General features: G+C 42.6%; 1 protein-coding gene across 2 annotated transcripts in view; it reads right to left on the bottom strand.

Annotated features, from left to right (window-relative positions):
- The window catches only part of Pbx1 (pre-B-cell leukemia homeobox 1), a 267026-nt gene that overhangs the window by 44253 nt on the left and 208886 nt on the right, over positions 1 to 13887 (bottom strand). For both annotated transcript variants that reach the window (XM_013021823.1, XM_013021824.1), the window contains exons 3-4: positions 8858 to 9102; positions 1872 to 2062 (exon numbers count right to left, since the gene is read on the bottom strand). In XM_013021823.1, coding sequence (XP_012877277.1) covers positions 1872 to 2062; positions 8858 to 9102 — 436 coding nt within the window. The remainder of the gene's footprint in view (positions 1 to 1871; positions 2063 to 8857; positions 9103 to 13887) is intronic.

Raw genomic sequence — 13887 nt, 5'->3', positions numbered from 1 at the left:
TGAACCTCACGTTTCTTTTTTTCCCCCTCTCTTTTCTTTCTTTCTTTTTTTTTCAGTATCTGCCAACATAAATACCAACGGCAGCATTTTAACTAAGGGAGTTACCATGGGGATGAAACAACACCAGCAGCCTGGTGGTGGTTACAGCCCAGAGGAAGGACCTAGACAGAGGCTACCAGTCACTTGCACTTTACACTGTGCAGAATGGGCTGAATTACAGAAGCCAAGCTGGCACCAGATTGCAGGGTGAAGGCGAAGCACAGAGGGTCTTCCTGCAGGGTGGCTTTGCTCCTCCCTCTCTATCACCATCGCATCCATCTGGGAAAACAGACTTCATTTTTACTTTCTCTTGACTTACTCTATGGAATTCCATTGACCCAGAGATACATTTTGCTAGCTGGCCTTCTCATTTTGTATTCCAAGCAACACAGGAACAAAAGTGAATAAAAGAGTTGGGAGAAGATGCCAGGGAGTTTTAAAGAGGTCCAAGGACTGTAAAGACTACAATTGTAAAGACAGAGAAAGACGAAAGGGACAGCTGAATAATACATGATTTCAGGGAGGAACAAAAACCCAAGAGGATCCATGATCTTTCTGTATGACTGAAAAAGGACCTAACTGGAGATTATAAAATGATATACAGGCCATAATAAAAGTCATAGGTTGGGATTATTTTCAAGAATTGCCATTATGAGAGATGATATCTGTATTCATAAAAGGTAACTAATTTTCAATGAACTGTAGGTCTGAAGACATACTGACACTGAACTGTATTTGCTAGTTTTAATATCAAAATATTCCTTTAGACCAAAGGAAAGATATGACTATCACCATCATATGGGCTAGAGAGCAGACTGAAAAAGAATCAAAGGTATTCACAAAGAGATTTTTTAAAAATCTCATCCCTTGTTCTTTGTTCTCATGGTTCTCTTGCTTTATTTTGGCTTTGGTGGTACTGGATTCGAATTCAGAACCTTGTACTTGCTAGGCAGGCACTCTTCCACTTGTATCATGCCTCTGGTCTTTTTTGCTTTAGTTATTTTTTTTCCTTTCTTTTCTGTCTTGAGTTTTTCCTTGGAATTAACCTTTTGAACTATAATTGTCTTAACTATAACTCCGGCATAGCTGGGATTAAAGATAAGAATCATTATGCTTGGCTGTATTTATTTGAAATGGGATTTTGCCACTTTTTTGGCCTGGACCAGCTTGGATCTTACTGATATTTGCCTCCTGATTTCAGTGACTCAATTCTCTCTCTTTCTTTCTCTGTCTTTTTTTTTTTAAAAGAATTTTTCTATCCATGTTTTCCCCAACTGAATGTTTTTAACTCACAAAGTAAAGCTATAAACAATTGTGCTAGATTTAAAAAACTAAAACAAAAAACACAGAAAGCAGATGGGTTCATATCAGGTTACCTCCTTTCCCATGTATACTCAAGGAATATGTATTACTCATCTTTGTACTTAGGCCAGAGAACCTAGTAAACTAATACATGCTTACTGAATTGGAGTGTACTCTCTGCCTATACGAAGTGTGGGAAAACTTCTGTCTTTCAAAGGAACAGAACAGACTTTCCTGTAGAGTGTGTCACTGGAGCACAGGAGTTAATAGGACTGTGGGCCCATAGCTATGAGAGGTACCCAGCTATGAAATGGAAATGTCCTGCCACCTTATTAATGGCTGCCTTCCTTGTTGCTCACCCAGCATGAGTAACCACGGTGATTCAGACCCCCAAACTGTCTGTCCTCAAGCAACTGTTTGGCTTAGCATCCATCCCATATGGTGAAACTGGAGCCTCTGGAGAAGGTCAGACCAGGTACTGCAACCCTGATGAGTAATTCTCTCCAGGCCACCCCATAGAGAGTACTTACCGTGCATCCAGGAACCGGGAACGCAGGATCATGACTGCCTCGCACGTGCTCTGCTTGAGCTGCATCTGGATGGAGCTGAACTTGCGGTGGATGATGCTCACCATCCTCTCGATCTCCTTCGGGGAGATGGGTCTGGTCCGGCTCTGCTCTCGAAGGAGGTTCATCACATGGGTGGTGAACTCGTTGCAGGCCTGCAATGGAAGGGCAGGAAACACAGAAGGATGAGGATTACACTCTTGAGCCACTGGCACCTGGCATTTTTTTCCTTTTTTTTAAAAAAAGAATCTCTCTAGCTATGTTTTCCTCAATTGAGTATTTTAAATTCACAAGTAAGATCGTAAACAATAACGCCAGAGAGATAAACTCGAAACCAGATGGTGCCATCGGAGTACCTTCGTGTCACTTTGTGCTCAGGAGAATGTCTTATTCATCTTTGTACTTCTACATTTGTTACACTTTGTCAAGTCAGATGGATAGAATAAATTACTACCAGCTGGATGCTGGCATTATATGGGGCACACGCGGTCTCATCCTCACTACTCAGGAGGCTGAGCTCTGGAGGATCATAGTTTGAAGCCAATCTGGACAGAAAAGTATTCAAAGATTATACCTCCAATTAAGCATCAAAATTCTAGTTGGGAGTGTGGTCCAAATGGCATAGCACCAGTCATGAACAAGAATGTTGATCAAGAATGTTGAAAATGAACTTTACAACTTTGGGGGAGGAGTTTGGGAGGTGGGAGGGAAGGGATAGTAGGGGAAAAACAAGGAGGGGGTAAGAATGCTCCATAGGAAAAGTACTCATTACCTTACTCATGTAAAAGTAACCCCTCTGTACAGCATCTTTACAATAAAATACAAAATTTTAAAAAGGAATGAGAGGCCTGAGTTCAACCCCCCAGTACCTATATGTATGTGAGGGCTGACTAGAAATTCTTTTTATCCCTAGTGGCTCCTAAGTTTGGGCCACAATTTCAATTTTGTTAAGAGAAAGAAAATTCTTACTAGTTTTATTTTTTTAAATATTTTTCCCCTCATGATTTTACTCTAGGGAAAGGCAAAATCTCAGATTTGAGTGCAAAGCAACAGAATTCACCACCCTTTGCCAAGATGTTAAACAGCCACAGTTGGGAGTCAAACAACACCACAAGCTTTCTGCCTTACTCATTTTCTTAGAACAGGTAGAACTTCCAAATACTCAGTTTTGGGATATAGAAACGGCTGAACAATTTGAGACGAATCACAGAACTGAAATCTTGAGAATTCTTCCATGAGATTTCTTACCACTTTTCTATTTCTAGTTTTATTTCAAAAGTCCTCCTGTGCTGGCCTTCTAAAGACTCAGTACTGTACTCAGTACAGTATAGAAGGCATCGTTCCCTGGGTATCTTAAAGAGCATCAAAACATAACTTAGACAATTCAGAAAGTATCTTTGCAGGAACAAAACTCCCAGGTTATAGATCAATATGCCATCAGCTTTGCAAGTCAAGTTAGAAATCAAATTTCTCCATTCCCTTGCTTTATAGTTGGGAAACCTGTGGTTCAAAGAGGAGAAGAGCCATTTCCCTGGGTACACAGTGTGCAAGAAAGAGACAGAAGCAGCATCTGAATGCAGTATCTACCAGGCCATGGGCTCCAATCTGAACACACTTCTCTGAAAACCACTGGGCTTCTTTTTAGCATCTATGCTTATTTTTAGCAGACATTCAATAAAACATATATTCATTGCTTAATTCACAGCAATGGCTAAGACTGTATTAGCTTTGTAATGGAAAAGACCAGATGAGGCTTTAGGAACTGAATAACTAAGGACTCACAGGCTCTGACCACACAGTAACAGCAGAAACACACTTGTGGCTGAAGACACTGTATTAATGTTGTTTTCTTTTATAGACTTTCCTATGTGCTAACAATGCAGAAGTAACAGCACTAGGGTGAGCTCACCGAGTACTTCCTTAAGAACTTTTGGTTGGCTGGTGGATTGAACAAAAGTACATGCTCAGAAGTGTCTACTGCACTGGGTTTATTTGAACCCTGTCTCTTCAGCTATTTGGGCAAATCCTTTCACTGACCAGTATCATATTGATCCACCTGAGAGTGGAAGCTGGTCATCCCAACCCCTCTACACATGAGACAATACTTTTACTCTTATGTACATAAAATGACATGTGCACGGAACGGGCCATTGACATGGATAGAAAGCAGGCTGCCTGGGCTTGGTCCATCGGGATGTGAAACCCAGCTTGTAGGGAAGAGAGTCAATAAGTTACTTCATGTGAGACATGTGTGCCTGGCCCTACACATCCACGGTGCTATTATACCTTTGAAATACAGATAACTGAGAAATTCACATATTATCCTGGCTTCCATGATCCTCTTGGTAAAAATAAATAAATAAATAAATAAATAGTACTTTAAGCCATCTGTATATCAACTATACAAAAACAATAAAAAATAAATACTTCCTTTTCATTCTGCAGGTGCATGCTGAAGACAAATCCACACACCAAGTCCATGTAGCGTTTCGCTCTCCACTTAGAAAAGTGCTCTACAAACACGCTATCTGTATGGTAAGCCTACTCCCTATCTACCCCAGCCTCGAGTGCTGTAGGACAAAGACAGCCCAGTAGTGACTTAGAGCTGAAGTTTTAAGGATATAGAGAGTGGAAGTTGAACACAATGCAAATATCCCAGCTATATTTTAGGGGAAAATGCTCCCCACCTCGGCAGAACTCAGAAGGAAGAGGAGCTGAAGGGGAGGAGATGCCGCCTCGCCAGGCACTCCAGCTCTCAGCTGGAAAGCCACAGTGCTCAGCTAATAATAATGTGCTTCATTATGGTGAATAAAATCCCTCCAGTATCTGATGTGTAGTCAGGACATTCTATCCCAGGCTCTTTCTGCTCTGCAATAAACAGACAGTGGAGCCCTTTCCCCCACTGCTGAGGTGTAACAAAGCAGCTGCCGAACAGCTGCTCGGGAACACAGGGCAGACAGCCAGGGCTCCACGTCCATTTTAGATGGACAGGATACAACCATTCAGATTTCCAGTACCTGAACTATCCACAACTCATCCTCAGCTTCCCAACTTTGGCACCAGCAGAAGCTGGGTTGATTCTGTGAGGCCAAGGGTTCCAAGTGTGGCAGATTAAAGTGTTAGAATCCTCATGGGATGAAGATTTCTGAGAGCCATGTTGCAAAGCCAAGATGCCCCCATGAAGCAGGGACATTTCCTTCTCCGTCTTTTCCCTTCCTTCTTTTTTTCTTTCCTTTCCTCTTCTCTTTCTTTGTGGGGCTGGAGTTTGAATTCAGGGCCTTCCATTTGCGAGGTAGATGCTCTACAACTTAGCTATGCTCAGTCCTTTAAGCTTTGGTTCTTTCTTTTAAAAAAAAAATAAGGTCTTGCATTTATGCCAGGTCTTGGCAGGATCCTCCCACTAGTGCTTTCTATTTAGCTAGGATAAGAGGCACATACCTGGTGGTATTCATTATGTGGAGTCTCACAAGCATTTTTGTCTAAGATTCGAACTACAATTTTCCCAATCTCTACCCACTAAGCTGCCAGGATTATTGACAAGAGCCACTATGTCTGGCTGGGCAGAGAGGTATCTTAAAGGAAACATCTCATGTCCTGACCCAATGTAGTTTGGGGAACAGCAAGTAAAAGAGAAGCCCTCGTAGACAACATTGTAAGAGTCCAAAGTTTAGGTATGCTTACATAGGCTAGACAACCTGTATTCACCTTTGGCTCTGTCCAAGTAGATCTTGCACCCATCTCATGCACGGTAGTAAGTGTGATCTCAGAGCTCTCTTAGCTGAACTGAATGAACAGTTCAGCACGAGTGCTTTAGCCTTGTCAATACTCCAAGGACATGACTTACACAGTCTGGAGAACCCTGCCACATGACAAGAGGATCATTTTTATAAACAGCACTTAGAATAGAACTCCAGGTCCTGACACCATGGTTTTATCTACTAGCATATGCTCGCTCTTAAATCTCTTAGCTATCAACTTGATGTGCTGAAAAAGTGTTTTACCAATCCCACTTAATGAATAAGACAATTTTCTTCCTTCTTTTCTAATGAAAGTCTGTAGAAGCTTCTTCATTTAATAACCTCAGGATGAAACACTGCCTAATTCTGAAAGGGTTTTTTTTGTGGGGGGGGGAAGAGGACTAGGGGTGAGTGGAGCTATGATAGCTAATTATTGTGTAGCTATCTGTTGCCATCATACTAAAAAATAAAACAAGAACAACAGAATCAACTGGTTAACAATTCACTTGGTGATTTCATGTAGGTACATGTGACATTTACTTAACTGAGATTTCCTATTTGGTAAAAAAGCAACCCCTCTCCGTCCTGTCCCCCACATACCAGTGAGGAAATGTTAGAGAAAAACAAAGAAGATGTATTTCTCAGACACTAGCTAAAAGGTTAATGGCACCATCTCCCTACATTCTGCTATTTATTACCATTAACGACACAACTAATTTTAATAAATTATTTACCATCCAGGATGTGTTATCCACTATTCACTTTATCACTAGAAGAAACTGCCCATATAAATCAGGAGATGACATTTTTGTACTTTCTAAGTTTAATAAATACAGATGGCCACCACCATTACCCACACCTCTACCATTTGGTTTATATGGATGGGGTTTCTGCTTAACTTCCTAATTTCCACCATCTTTATTAATTAGAATAGGTGGGTATCCCAGAGAAGTTCCAGAAGAGAACATTTCTCTCAGTAGCCTGCCTTGGGCATAGGAATCTAGCCCAGGGAGGAAACAGGATGAATTGATTGCTCCAGTACATACAGGAGTCATCACTCCATTATTACTAAGATGGTTGGCCAGCCAATGTTCTAATAAGAACCCTTGGGCTATAAGTACGTTAAAAACAACAGCAACAAAAATAAAACCTCTTGTGTCCCTATCTTGGGGTTCGTTTTGCTTAGCATCATCTTATATGCTTATATGTACATAGCTTTTGATCTTTTCTGCTTTTCTGGTAATATTATCCTAGATGTATACTAGTTATTGTAAATGAGGGAAACCATGGGTCTGGTTTGTGTCACTTAATATAATTTTTCCAAGTCATTCTGGGTGTCATTCTTTCTTTCTTTTTTTTTTTTTTTGGTCCGGTCATGGGCCCTGAACTCTGGGCTTGGGCACTGTCCCTCAGCTCTTCAGCTCAAGACTAGCGCTCTACCACTTGCGAACCCAGGGCCTCAGGCATGCAAGGCAAGCGCTCTACCACTGAGCCAACTTCCCAGCCCCGGGTGTCATTCTTTCTGATGGAGGCATAGAATTCCAGTGTGTGTGTGTGTGTGTGTGTGTGTGTGTGTGTGTGTGTGTGTGTGTGTGTGACATTTTCTTGACCCATTCATTTACTGAGAAGCATCTGGGTTGGTTCCATATCTAAGCTATGGTAAATAATGCTGCGATAAACATAGTTGTGCTGGCTTTAGTATGGCCTTGTTTGTGATCGTTGGGGTAAATGTCCAAAAGTGGGATTGCTATGTCATAGTTTTTAATGTACTTATATTGTACTATGTGATGTTTTTTGTTTCTTTTGTATGTTCTTCCCCCATGGTATAACCCTTGTTTTCACTGTATTTGATTCTGGTGTCCTGCATCTTGTATATACATTTTTCTTATATGGGGAGGGGAAGGTAAATAAGAAAATGCTGAAACAAGGGTACAGGTTGACCCATTGTAACAATGAGATGTACAAGACACTATGTTGAAAATGAACTTTACAACTTCAGGGGGGGGAGGTGGGAGGAGGAATTGGGGAGGTGGGGAGGGAAAGGACAGTAGGAGAAAAACAAAGGAGGGGGTAACAATGCTCGATAGGAAATGTACTCATTACTTTACTCATGCAACTGTAACTCCTCTGTACAGTATCTTTACAATAAAAATATATATTAAAAAAAGAACCCTTGGGCTAAAGGAACGAACGTTGAATTTTGTATTCTTCTAGAAGCAAACTCTGTCATAGAATCTGAGGACATCTGATGCTAAAGGACTCCTAATAAAGTTGCATTTCTCAGTGACCATAGCAATAGAATTGCTGGATAAATAAGGGAAGGGGGATGTCTCCAATAGAGAAAAGCTGTATTATTATTAAAACACCTTATGTCTATGTGTTGATTAGTAATTAAAGCCTTTCTTATTGTTTCTATCATATGATTTTTATGGACTTGACAGGCAGCTCAGTGGTAACACTCTTGCCTGGCGTGCTTAAGGCCTTGGGTTTAATCCCTGGCACCACAAGAAAAACATATGACTTTAATAGTCAAACCCATAGCTCTTTGTCATGTGCCTTCAGCTTTCAGGGTAGTCTGCAGAACATAGTCCTGTGGCCTATCAATGGAACTACAGGATTGGAATCTGGGTTGGTCTGGCTTTGACAGTCTTTGGGAAGCTTGGGTCTTTCTGCTGGGAATGTATGTATCATCATTAAAAACGGAGGAGACACAACTGGTTTTCCTTTGAGCTGAGTTTGCATAGTGTGAGGGCCACGTTTTCATATTCTTTTCTATAATATTCTATAGGGATCCAGAAGGTCCAAGAACTTTCTATGATCCCAAATAAGGGACAAGTGAGGACCAGAGGAAAGCTGCAAAGATCTATGCACCCTGAGAAAACCATATGCAGTACATTCTTGGCTTAAGTTTCGGGAATTCCAAGTAGTGGAATTGACAACCAGAACTACTAAGTGGAAATACAAGCTATCTTAAAGCATCTCATGTCACACTGTCAATGCCTTTATCTCCATGGAATGCCTGGCTTTGCAAGGCTCAAGACCAAGGACTTTGTAGACTCCAGTTTGGTCCGGGGCTCAGCAGTTCAGCAGCATGTGCTGGACACAAGAAACACCCACCTGTGGGGAAAGGCTGGCCTGACCAGTGTGTGTAAACCCGGGTTTTCGGTTTGTTCCACCCTTTCCACAGGGCCCACGAGCCCCAGCCTTGGTTACCTGCTCATACTTCTCCAGCTCCGTGTGGTAGATTTGTCTGATCTGTGAGAGTTTGGCTCTGTAGTCAGAATGCTCCACCGAGTTGTCTGAGCCTGCCCCCCCGGACGCGGCTGCTGCGGCCGCCGCTGCCGCCGAGCCTCCACCCTTCTCGGGTCCAGCCACCCCCTCGGCTAACAACATGTTGTCCAGCCGCATCAACTGGGGGTCTGTGGGCTCCTCTTCCTGGGCTCCCCGGATACTCAACACTAGAGGGAAAGACAAAGAAAAAAGGAAGCGTTAGGAGTCACCCACGGCCAAAACATTTCAAAAAGCACATGTCTCATGGCTAACCAAGGCTGGAGAAGAGGAGCCCAGAGGTGAGAAGATGCCTTCAACCTGGACCTGCTCCAGGACTTTGCTCTCAGGACAAATTACATGCCATTGGCTCCAGCTGCCTAGAATAGCAGAAGGGTGGATTCCAGGGGCTGGGAAAGGGCCATGAGGGGTTAAGTCTTTTGTGGGGATGGTTTCCTTTGGGGAAGGAGAAAGTTCTGGAAATGGAAGATGGTGACAAGTATATAATCACGTGATGGTAGTTAATGCCATTGTTACCAGCTTAAAAGAAATAGTGGGAACTTTAATATTTGTGTGTTTTATAGCAATAAAAAAGTTACACCAAAAAGCAGGTATCACAGAATGTGACTTTTTACTCTCGTCTTCAAACTGCCAAATTTCAATTCAAGGAAAAGCATTTCCTTCTTCATTTCTTATTTTAGATCTCTGTGAGCTGGTGGTTTTATGCTCATTGACTTTCTTTTTAGTCGTTGATTAATCTAAAATTTTTATTCACAAAATAATTTAAGCTCAGTAAATCCAGTTAATGGAATGAAAGCTTCAGCTCTTTCTTCAGGCTAGCTGGCAGTGCAGAAGTGTGGAACAGCAGGAAAACAAATTGGTCCTGGAGAAGGGACATCAAGCTCTAATAATGGAGAGCCAACTGTTCCAGGTGACAAAGGCTCTGTCTTGTTGGGACCAGGGGTAAGGTGCTTTTAACATAATGTTCAAGGCATTAAAAAAAAGCCAGCTCATATTCTGGTAGAATGGAGTTTTAGATCAAAAGGTAGCCACTTGGGGCTGGGAAGGTGGCTCAGTGGTAGAGCACTTGCCTTGCATGCATGAGGCCCTGGGTTCGACTCCTCAGCACCACATAAGCAAAAAAGAAAAAAGCTGGAAATGGTGCTGTGGCTCAAGTGGTAGAGCACTAGCCTTGAGCTGAAGAGCTGAAGGACAGTGCCCAGGCCCAGAGTTCAGGCCCCATGAGCGGAACCCTCCCCCCCAAAAAAGGTAGCCACTTTATGAACATACACCATCATATTGGGCTTGTTGATTGACATAGAGTTTTGATAACCATTTGCCTGGGTGGACCTCAAATCACGACCCTCCAGATCCCCATCTCCTAAATAGAGGGGATTACAAGTGTGAGCCACTGTTTCTGGCTCTGAGAGTTGATAATCACCTTCGTGGTTCTGCGTGATGGACTCAGAAGGATCAAGTGACTTAGCAAACCAACAGAAGAACTAGACCATATTTCTACTTGCACACAATCAGCTATAAAATCAGTCACTTGTCTAAATTCAGTTGATTTGTGAGCAGCCAAGACTTTGTTGAGAGAAAATAATTAAAGACAAAAATTGAAGAGACTTTTGGATAGGGTAGGAAGGTAGAGGAAGAATTTGTTGGCAGAGGAACAGAGCATTGTTTGTTCCCATTTCAGGGGAGAGTTGGCAGGGTCTATTTCTCCTGGTGGAGGGATAGCACCAGAGCAACCAGTCTGTTTCAGGGCAGGTACATCTGATGAGCCCTCAGGGGACAAGGACCGGGCCAGCTGTCCCCCGAGCTGTGACAAAGGATGGTGATACAAACTCTATACAAGTGGGACAGGTCAATGTTCAGGGCACTGCGTCACGGATAAAGCAGCAAGCACTGCTGACTGTGCCTGCATGCTCCTGGTTTCCAGCTTACATGACAGGCACCGACCTTGGAAGTTGCTCTGAAGGAAATACAACTCTTGTTCTGGAAGAAAAGCCAGGGCATGACTCTCAGGCAGCATGGGACAGTCAAGTGGAAGGTTGTGTCATGTGTACTGATGGTGGCACTGAAGAGCCCCAAAGATAAAAGGCACAGGGTATTGATTTGTGCTTCCTGATGAAGCAAGAAAGAAGTATGGAAGAGAAAAAAAGAAGCGGAGAAAGGCAATCGACAGCCCCATACAGCCGACACTCTAGGTCCCAGTTAGGGTCTCTTTCTGTCTCTCACACAGGAATAGGTGATGTTCTACATGTAAAATCATCAAACACACAAATAACCCCCCACCCCCCAAAAAAAACCTGCCACAGTGGTGAGACAGAAAGATAACTGTAGAGATTCTATTGTGGATTTCTTTTTCCAATGAAATCTTCCTTCATTTAGGCTCATGAAATGAAAGGAACCTGCCCTGTTGGCTGATCTTTGAAAATTAAGCCATGCACTCCTGTTTCTTGAATGCTTTGACTTCTATCTCCAAAACCTTTTGAAGAACACATCATCACTGGCAAATACAGAGCTAACTGAACATGAGAACCATTGCTTGTTCCCAGGCCATAAAGGCACTGAGGAGAATCTGACTTTCTTACATTTGATATAAGAACCCAGCAGCCTCTCCTTGGTCCAGCTAACTAAGGCGGTGTGTGTGTATGTGTGTGTGTGTGTGTCTATGTGTATGTGGAGAAAATGGATGTTTTCCTTTACTTGGTGAATTTTAATTGCCTTATCAATAAAGATATTCATGGAACCAATCACAAAGTTTAAAAAAAACAATAAACTACTGATTGTTTCATTTTAGCCTGCTCCTTTGCTTAGGCAAAAGTTCTTTTTCCCTTCCTTCCCTTCCCCAGGTATGAGAGAAGGTTAAAAGACAGAGAGATGGTGCCCATAGAACAGATTTCTGGCCCTGCTTCCTCTAAGGTAATAGGCAAGTGACTGAACACACGACCACTACCATTTTCCAAGTGCCTGTTGTCTACTGGGTGTGTTCTCCCCCCCCCCCCATGCTGCGTTCACCCGTGCCTGTACGCCACTCTGTACACACAATCATGGAGAAAAGGCACATTATCTGCACAAACTCTCTCATCTACCCAATTAATACTTTTCTTGACCTTAAAATTTGTAAAATAAAACAAGAAAGGAAACCGTAGGACTGGCAGGGGACAACAGAATCTGGAGCAAGAACCATCCTGCTGGGAAGTTTCCGAAAAACCTCAGAGTTTACAGCACTAAAATGACATACCTTGATTCTTTTGTTCAAAGAATAAAAGGGTGGGAAAGAGCAAATAAAAGTGTTAGAATTTTACCTAGTTTTTTTTTTTATCATTTTGTAAGTCTTTTAAATAAATACTTTTAGAAAGAGGTTTGGATTTTCTAAGATTTAGTAGAATTGGAGTACAAACCTCAGTACTGGCGCACGCATGCACACGTGCACGTACGCACGTGCACACACACATACACACACATACAACATGCTTATCTTTCTATCTAGAACAAAGAGAATTTAAATATGCCATGATAACAACGTGCTAGGATTCACTGACACAGAAACTGTTCATTTAGTCCATGGGATTTTTTTTCAACTCCCACCAACATTAAATAAATAAATAAAAGTGGTGATATATCTAAGCAGAACTGATGATACCCTATTTATTGCTTGAATCCAGCACTCTAGTGAGTAGGAGACAAAATGATTATTTAAAAGCTCCTTTTTATCTCTGCAGCACCATTCAAGACTCAAATGAACCTTTTTCCAGGACACCAGAGATGTTAACACTCATCCTCCAAGATCCAATTTCAACCAGCGGAGCTGTTACCTAATCCAGAGCCATCACAAATGATCAAGTTCCCACCTCCCTATTGGGCATCCTGGACTCCCCTCCCCTTTCTGTAGCCTCCTCAGATCAACAGCTTTTCCAGAAACAGATTTTAAAGGGCCAAAACCCTTGTATATGCCACTAATGGAAGAAGGTAGTAACAGTCTGGCAGGCCTGTGTACAGCATGAAGATAATTTAATCCATACAGGAATAGTTCTTTAAGAGAGAAGTAAGGTGTTTTCTTTTCCTAAGTCTACCCCTCCATGAAGACAGGTCAGTGATTTATAGAGAAATTGTCACCAACTCTGAGGCCATATCCACCTGCTACCATAGCATGCCCTGGGGTTAATCCTTTGGTAAACTCTCAAGATAAGGGACTGTCACATCACGGTTGGAGTTGCTCTTACAACTGCTCTCCTGCTGCTCTTTCTTTAGTTTTTCTTCAGAAAAGGAGAAAAACAAACCTAACCCAAAGGCACACTCAAGAGCTCAAGAACATTGGCTGGAGAGCCCTCAGAAGGTTGTTTTGTATTTTGGTCCTTGGTTGAGCTACAAGGGTCTGAAGCGGCTCCAGCGGGATTCCACTAGAGGGCACTCTTTCCTCATCCAGGACAGGTTCAGGCTGGAGGGTCCCACAGCCTCCAGGGTCCAGGTTAGGGTGGGGGGAATGTCCCCTGTTCACATGCAAGCCATCAGTGGTGGGCAGATCTATAGGGAAGGTGTTTTTTTCAAATTTGGACCGCAGGCCAAGATCCAACACAGAGCTGAGATCAAGATAAGAGAGTAATAGAGACAGACAAGAGTTTAGATAATGTGGGGAAGGTAGAGGCAGCAGAGGTAGGTCTCAGGGTGCGTGTACTACCTCTGCTTAGACAGCCCACTGACCCTGAAGCTGAGTCTTTTCTCTGACACCACCATGAGAGGAGCAAGGACATTGCAGCTTGTCCTAACTCATTCCAAAGCTGCTATGCCATCTCCCACTGGGACAGAGCTTTGAAGACAGGTATTGGACTGCCCTTGTAGCTTTTAGATAGGCAGGTTGCCCTTGAAGTTTTAGAAACAGGGCAAAGTGCCCATTCTGAGACTTCAGTTAGTTATACCCTTAACTTGACCATAAAGCACTTTGCACATACTGAATTATCTCCCCCTTC

Source organism: Dipodomys ordii, unplaced genomic scaffold, assembly GCF_000151885.1.
Source record: "Dipodomys ordii isolate 6190 unplaced genomic scaffold, Dord_2.0 Scaffold57, whole genome shotgun sequence".
Classification (NCBI taxonomy): Eukaryota; Metazoa; Chordata; class Mammalia; order Rodentia; family Heteromyidae; genus Dipodomys; species Dipodomys ordii.
This window is presented reverse-complemented; position numbering and strand designations above follow the sequence as displayed.